The sequence below is a fragment of the Theobroma cacao genome, chromosome 8, assembly GCF_053813885.1.
Source record: "Theobroma cacao isolate CCN51 chromosome 8, ASM5381388v1, whole genome shotgun sequence".
Classification (NCBI taxonomy): Eukaryota; Viridiplantae; Streptophyta; class Magnoliopsida; order Malvales; family Malvaceae; genus Theobroma; species Theobroma cacao.
Window position 1 is genome coordinate 28,754,597 of NC_142646.1, and position 7,716 is coordinate 28,762,312.

The window sequence follows — 7,716 nt, forward strand, 5'->3', positions numbered from 1 at the left end:
AGCCATGCTACCTTTTTGGTAAGAATGCCTCAAATCATCCAAGTTCAAATGCATTTATTGAAAAGGGTTTCAAAAGTTGGAAGAAAGTAAATAGTGGAGAAAATTGTCCACTTTTAAATCATGTTGGGAAAAATCTAAATTCCCCACATAATATTGCTATAAAATCTTGTGAGGGTTTATTGAAAAAATCCCAACATATTAACATGCTTATCAACAGACAAGCATCAGAAGAGATCTTGAATAATCGGCTTAGGCTTAAAGCTTCTATAGATTGTGTTAGATGGTTAACTTTTCAAGCTTGTGCATTTAGAGGTCATGATGAAAGTCCATCCTCAAAAAATAAAGGAAATTTCATTGAAATGCTGAAATTGTTAAGATCTTACAGTGATAAAGTTCATAAGCTTGTCTCGGAAAATGCTCCACAAGTTGCTAAGTACACATCCAATGATGTTCAAATGGAGATTTTGCATATTTTGGCTAATATGATGAGAAATTCAATTAGAGAGGAAGTGGTAATGCTAATTTTTGGATTATTATTGATGAAGCTCGAGATGAGTCTAAAAAAGAGCAAATGGCTAATATTTTGAGATTTGTTGATGGTGATGGTTTTATTCAAGAACGTTTCTTTGATCTTGTACATGTTAGTGATACTAGTGCAATGACTTTGAAAAAAGAGTTAGTGTCTATTCTTTCTCATTATAACCTTCAAGTTGAAAGTATTCGAGGTTAAGGATATGATGGTGTTAGTAACATGCGTGGTGAATGGAATGGTTTACAAGCTTTGGCACTTAACAATTGTCCATACGCATATTATGTGCATTATTATGCTCACATATTACAATTGGCATTGGTTGCAGCATCTAGAGAAGTAGTTCATATTCATGAATTTTTTACACAGTTGGGTTCTATTGTAAATATTGTTAATGCTTCTTCCAAAAGGCATGACTAATTACAAGCTGCTCAAGCAATTGACATTGCAAACATGATTGCTAGTAATGAACTTGAAATAAGAAGAGGAGCAAATCAAGTGGGAACTCTACAAAGAGCTAGAGATACTTGATGGAGCTCACAGTTTCATTTCATTTGTAGCTTGATGAGAATGTTTGATGCAACCTGCACTATTGTTGAAAGTATTATTGATGAAGGGTTCAGTTATTCACAAAGAGGTGATGCTTCTACTGCTAGTAAAATATTAACATCATTTGAATTTATTTTCATATTACACTTAATGTATGAGATCATGGGAATCACTAATGTTCTTTGTCAAGCATTACAATTACGCTCTCAAGATATTTTAAATGCAATTCATCTTGTTTTTATTACAAAATCACTCCTTTAGAAGTTAAGAGATGATGGGCGTTCTAATTTGCTTGAGAATGTGAAAAAATTTTGTTAAAAACATGAGATAGAAATTCCTAACATGGATGCACGATATATCTTGGGCAGAGATCGATCTTGTCAACCAAATGTAACTGTAGAGCATCATTATCAAGTTAATGTATTCTTAGTGACAATAAATTCCCAATTACAAGAATTGAATTTGACATTCAATGAGCAAGTTATGGAACTTTTAACTTTAGGCACTGCTTTGGATCCTAATAAGAATTACAAATGATTCAATATTGATAATATCTACAAGTTAGCTAGGAGTTTTTATTCTTAAGATTTCACAGAACAAGAAAAACTTATTTTGAAGATACAGTTGAGGCATTATGAGCTTAATATACCTCATCATCAAAGTTTTGAAGATATTAAGACATATTTTGAATTATGCCGAAGATTAGCAAAAACAGAAAAGTAAAAAAATTACCACTTGATTGATAGATTAATTTGCCTTATTTTGACTCTTTCAGTTTCTATAGCAACTACAGAGAGAGCCTTTTCAGCAATGAAAATTGTGAAAACAAGACTCCAAAACAAAATAGATGGTGAGTTTCTTGCAGATAATTTAATTGTTTATGTTGAAAAAGACATTGCTAGTCTTTTCAGTACAAGTCAATAATTGATGAATTTGAATTCAAGAAATATTGTCGAGCACAAATTTCTTAAATTACTATTATAAATCTTTTTTTTCTTAGTTTTCTTATTTACATGCTATATAAAATTATTATTTATTACAAATCTTTTGATCGTTGATTAAGTTTAACGTATTAGTTTTAAAAATTTTTAGTTTTTATTCTTTTTTTGTCTTTGACTCTTCAACAAAAATTAGCTAACTCTGCTCGACAAATTGGCTAAGGATGATGCAAGTGGAATTTCAGATTTATTGAAAGTCTTTGGTGAGTAGCTTGATTGAACTAAAAGATTTGGAGTGCTTAGTGTTTTTTTTTTTTTTTTAATTAGAATTCAACAATAAGTAGGAATTCTAGTTTAATGTGAACGCTAATGTTGAATGTGGTTTAGGTTTCTTATATCTTAAATCATGTAATGGGAGACGGCTTACTGATGGTTTTGAATTTCCACGATTTTGGACTGAGTTTGTCGGGACACGGAACTTGTTTTGGACAGAATTATTTTATGTCCCAGGCGGTTTTGTTTTGAACGTGGCTTGCTGTTTCGGACAGCCTCTATTCGGATAAGTTATGGCCTAGACTGATTAGGTTTTATTTTGGCGTTTAGATTTCCCTACATCTAAACGTCTTGTTCTTAGGGATTATTCTTTATTTATTGCTGTTTATTTTTTAACTTCATGTACTAATAAGTCCAAAGATTTTATCATTGACATTGAGCAATAAAATTGCATACTTATTAAAAAAAAAATTAGGTACAACTTTAAATTAAAATTGTCGAAATGTAGACTTAAAACTTATCTACAATCCAATAATTAAACTATTGCATAATTTTCAAAAAATGACTTGCACGATTTTGATGCACATATGTTGATTGCCAAAATCATGGACACCCGTTTAAAGGAGCAAAATGGTGGAAATTTAAATTGTTAAAATACAGATTTAATAGGTGCGGTTTTTCTGTGCGAAGGGCAGTTTTGAAAATTAAAATTTGTTGAAAAAGGGTTCAGATTTTTGGCAATAAAATTATAGATTCAGCTGCCTTTTAAATTTCCAGAATTCAAATTGCCAACCATTTAAATGTAGCTGCTTTTGTGGAGATTTCATTGAAAGCAAAATGGTTGGAACTTTGAACTATCAACGATTTTGACTAGCAGAGTTTTGTTGGAATTTTAAGAATTTCTCACCACTAGAGATCCAGTCATAATGGGACTAGATATAAGCCTCATCTTTTCAGGTTGATTGGGTTTTATTTTTTTCATATGATTGTAACTTTAAATAAGCTAAAGCTGTATATGGTGTACGACCTTGCTTATTGAGCTTTTATTGATAAAAAAAAATTTCATCCTTTTCAGAAAAAAAAAATCTATTAGTCATAAGGTCATATTTGACAGAAAATATAAATATAAAAATTTAATTAAAGATAATAAAAAATATAGATTAATTTTATTTTTTAAAGTAGTTTAAGATTTTTTAAAAATATATATCTATTTAATTTAAGTTCAAACTTTTTAGAATTAGTATTTTTCTTTTCATGTTGTGCACTTGCATTGAATCCAACTTGGTTTCTTCTCCTTTAATTTCCTACAAAGTGCAGCCCGTGACCCCTCAAAATGGGAGTCTCTGTGTCTAAACTTGCAATAGGGTTGGTGAAGGATTACTTGGACAATAAATTTGAGAATTTGGATAGAACTAAACAGTTTGGTACGTAGGGGATATTTATGCATTTTCGTTTTTACCCTTGTAAAAGTTTAACTGTTTATGGGTAGCTGTATCCTGTCAAAATAAATACATGGTTCTTGTGGAGAGAATGTAGACAAAATCCTGTGGGTTGAGAAAATTTTTCGCCAAAACTCTGTTTCAGTCGTTTGGTGGAGGTGGCCATGATGCTTGAACTCCTGTCGTATGCCATCCTCTTCATTGCTTCATTTCTTATTGTGAAAACAATAATCTACAACAAGAGCCGTCCCAAGCTTCCCCCAGGCCCAATTGCCTTACCTATCATCGGCCACCTCCACCACCTCGGTCCCTTCCTTCATCAAACTTTCCACAAGCTCTCGTCCCGCTATGGTCCCTTAATTTATCTCCGACTTGGCTCTGTTGGGTGCGTCGTGGCTTCTAACCCAGAGCTTGCAAAAGAGTTTCTGAAAACTTACGAGCTGACGTTCGCTAACCGCAAGCAAACCGCTGCCATTAACCACCTTACATACAACTCTTCCTTTGCTTTCGCCCCCTACGGACCTTACTGGAAATTCATAAAAAAGTTAAGCACCAACGAGCTCCTAGGTAACCGAACTCTTAGCCAGTTTCTTCCCGTTCGGACCAAGGAATTGCACCATTTCATGGAGTTTCTTCTTGAAAAGTCTAAAGCAGGCGAGAGCGTGAATGTAACTCAAGAGCTGTTGAAATTAACCAGCAACATAATATCAGAAATGATGCTGAGCATGAAGTGCTCGGGGAGTGGAAACTCCACTGATGGGGTTCAAACTATAGTGCGGGAGGTGACTGAGATCTTCGGAGAGTTCAGCATCTCAGACATCATATGGTTTTGCAAAAACTGGGATCTGCAGGGATTCCGAAGGAGATTTGAGGACATACATAGAAGGTATGACGCTTTGTTGGAGAGGATCATAAGAGATCGCGAGGAAGTAAGAAAAAGCAAGAAGAAGGGAAGAAATGAGTGTTACCAAGGAGACAATGTTGATGAGGTCAAGGATTTTCTGGACATGATGCTTGATGTATTGGAAAATGATAACTCGGAGATGCAATTAACCAGAAATCACATTAAGGCTTGTATTATGGTTAGTATCTCTAAATCTCAATTGCCACTGGGTTTAACTATTTTGACCATGATTACTAAATCTTATTAATAACTTTATTGGGATCATTTTTTGATTTTCCAATAATATTTGTATCACATTTGACTATAGCTGATATTTTTATAATACTATTTATTTATTTATTCGTTATTTATAATATTTAATTATACTATTTGACTATAGCTAATATTGGAAGAACAACAATTTTTCTTCATCCTTTCCCTCTATGGAATTTCCTTCTCTTTTCAAGATAGTGAGCATGTTACTTTTATAGCAGCAAATTTTTGAGAAATAGCCAATCTCATAAGTTCATATTAAAAATAGCATTGAATATAAAGTTAATTTTTTTTAACCAACTTTTACCATTACTTGATAAAAATGCCGTTAATACCCTTCAAACAAATTAGATGCTCCCGATTTCTCTCTCACGCCATCCAGAACATTGCCCATTCAGCTTTCTCAGCTCTCTATTGCCCTTTAAACCTTTTAAAACTATATTTTTAGTTTGCTCATCTTTCCTTCCAAAAATCTTAAGAATAAAAAGAATTTAACTAGAGGAAAGGAAAGGAATGGTTCAAGATTTTGCATCCATCTTGAAATAAACAAAAGGCTTCAATTTTCCCAAGTTCGTTGCAAAATTGAAATAAAGAGAAAGTGAAAAAAAAAAAAAAGAAAGAAGAAGAAGGTGAAAAAGAACTACAGGGAAGAAAACAGTTTTTACATTTTGATTGCAGAGGAAATGAAAGAAATGGTTTAAGATTTTCTATCCATCTTGAAATAAATAAAAGGTTTTAATTGTTTTAAATTCGGTGCAAAATTAAAATAAAGGGAAAGTGGAAAAAACAAAGAAGAAGAAGGTGAAAGAGAACGACAAGAAAGAAAACGGATTTTGTGTTTTGCTTGCTTCCATCCATCTTTGATTTGGTAAAATCTCATAAAAATTTCTAGAAATGTCCTTACCAAATGATTTTGTTGATGAATCGCAAAACTTTGTCTCACTTTCTGATGATTTCGTAAAGAAAATGTTCAAGACTTTTGTTAAAAAGATGTTTTTTACTATCTGTTGAGACCTTAGGAGATGACTATAACATTTTTTCAACATAATTTGTAATAATTTTTTCTTAATATGGCGTGTATAACTTTTTTTTTTTTAATATGGCATGTTATAACTTTTTTTTCAACGTGGTGCATAACAAATTTGTTTTCAATATGACGTGTAATAACATTTTAAATATGAAATGTAATAATAATATTTTTTTAACATGACATTTAACAACTTTTTTTAATATGATGTGTAATAATTTTTTTTTAATATGACATGTAATTTTTTTTAAACATAATGTATAACAATTTTTATTTTCAACATAACGTGTAACAATATTTTTTTCACTAGCCCTTAAATATGAAAAGGTTTCATTGAGCACAATTTTGTCCAAAAATCTTTTTTTTTTTTGACTTAAAGCAGTTAAAATTATGAAAAAGTTTTTTTGAAAACAACTTAACTTTGAGTGCCAAGAAAAATTGTCCCATTTATAATTGCCAATTATGTAAAGAACATCTTTATATGGGATTTGTTTGTCGCACTTGAAGCTTGGTAACTGCGTGATTTTGACTGTTAAGGCTGTTGCTGGTCATTTTTGTTTTTTGTACAGAATATTATGAATGGGTTGTGGTACGATGAGTCTATTTGACTCCTTGTCTTTTTTTATTTGAATGGGAGTCTTTGTATTGTTCTAGGAGGTTGATCCCATTGGCAACTTGGGATTTAGTGCTCTGGGTTTTTTTTTCTTTCACAGCGTAACTGCTTTTATAGGGTTTCTTGTCCCCTGTTTTGTGCTACTTGCTCACTACCACAGGCCTGATAGTTTTGTAAAGGAATTTATAATAATGAAATCCTTTCTTGCCTTTAAAAAAACTGTAAAGAATATCTTTCTCTTTCTTCGTCTATAGTTGATCATTACTAGTGACTTGTCCAGGATTTCTTGACAGCCGCCACAGATACAGCAGCAATTGCACTTGAATGGGCATTGGCAGAGCTCATTAATCATCCGGATGTGCTAAAAATAGCTCAGGAAGAGATTGATCAAGTTGTGGGGAAAAGCAGATTGGTAGAAGAATCTGACAATCCTCGTCTCCTATACATCCACGCCATCATTAAAGAAACTTTTCGGCTTCACCCACCGATCCCGATGATCAACAGAAAATCAGTCCAATCATGCCAAATAAAGGGATACACCATCCCCGCTGACAGTTTATTGTTCGTAAACATTTGGGCTATAGGAAGGGATCCCAACGTCTGGGCAGATCCATTGAAGTTTCAGCCTGAGAGGTTCTTGACATCCAATGAGGGAGATAATAATTCAGGGCCTATAGAGGTTAGAGGCCTCCATTATCAGCTGTTACCTTTTGGTGCAGGGCGGAGGCGCTGCCCTGGTACTTCTTTAGCAATGCAGGCGCTGCCCACCACTCTGGCAGCCATGATTCAGTGCTTTCACTGGAAGCCTGCAGCTACTTCCAAGATTGGAGATGGTGTTGACATGTCTGAAAGGCCTGGACTTACGGCTCCCAGGGCAAAGGATCTGGAGTGTGTTCCAATTGCACGCTTCACTCCCACTCTCTTTGCAACTTAAGCAAGAGACCGTTTACGTATGAGTGTGGTGAGCCATAGTTCACCAGACCGGGGAAAGACCGCGGTTCTCCTGATTTCTAGGGTATTAGATCTGTTTCTTCGCGTGGTTAATTGTTAAGAATGATGTCAATGTGATGGCATGCATATTGGTAGAAATATATTCTGAGAGTCGACATCATGCTCAAACATGCAAATAATCAATAAATTAAAATTAAAACATAACGGAATAATAAACTAGTATTAAATCAGAGAAACAATT

General features: G+C 33.5%; 1 protein-coding gene and 1 pseudogene across 1 annotated transcript; both read left to right on the plus strand.

Annotated features, from left to right (window-relative positions):
* Nucleotides 1-203: 203 nt before the first annotated feature.
* Nucleotides 204-949, plus strand: LOC148761310 (uncharacterized; annotated as a pseudogene).
* Nucleotides 950-3,892: 2,943 nt separating this feature from the next.
* LOC18593008 (cytochrome P450 93B16-like) lies at nucleotides 3,893-7,458 on the plus strand. Its single transcript, XM_007020012.3, has 2 exons — nucleotides 3,893-4,810; nucleotides 6,805-7,458. The coding sequence occupies exons 1-2, from the start codon at nucleotides 3,893-3,895 to the stop codon at nucleotides 7,456-7,458; spliced, it is 1,572 nt and encodes a 523-aa protein (XP_007020074.3).
* The last annotated feature ends 258 nt before the right edge of the window (nucleotides 7,459-7,716 follow it).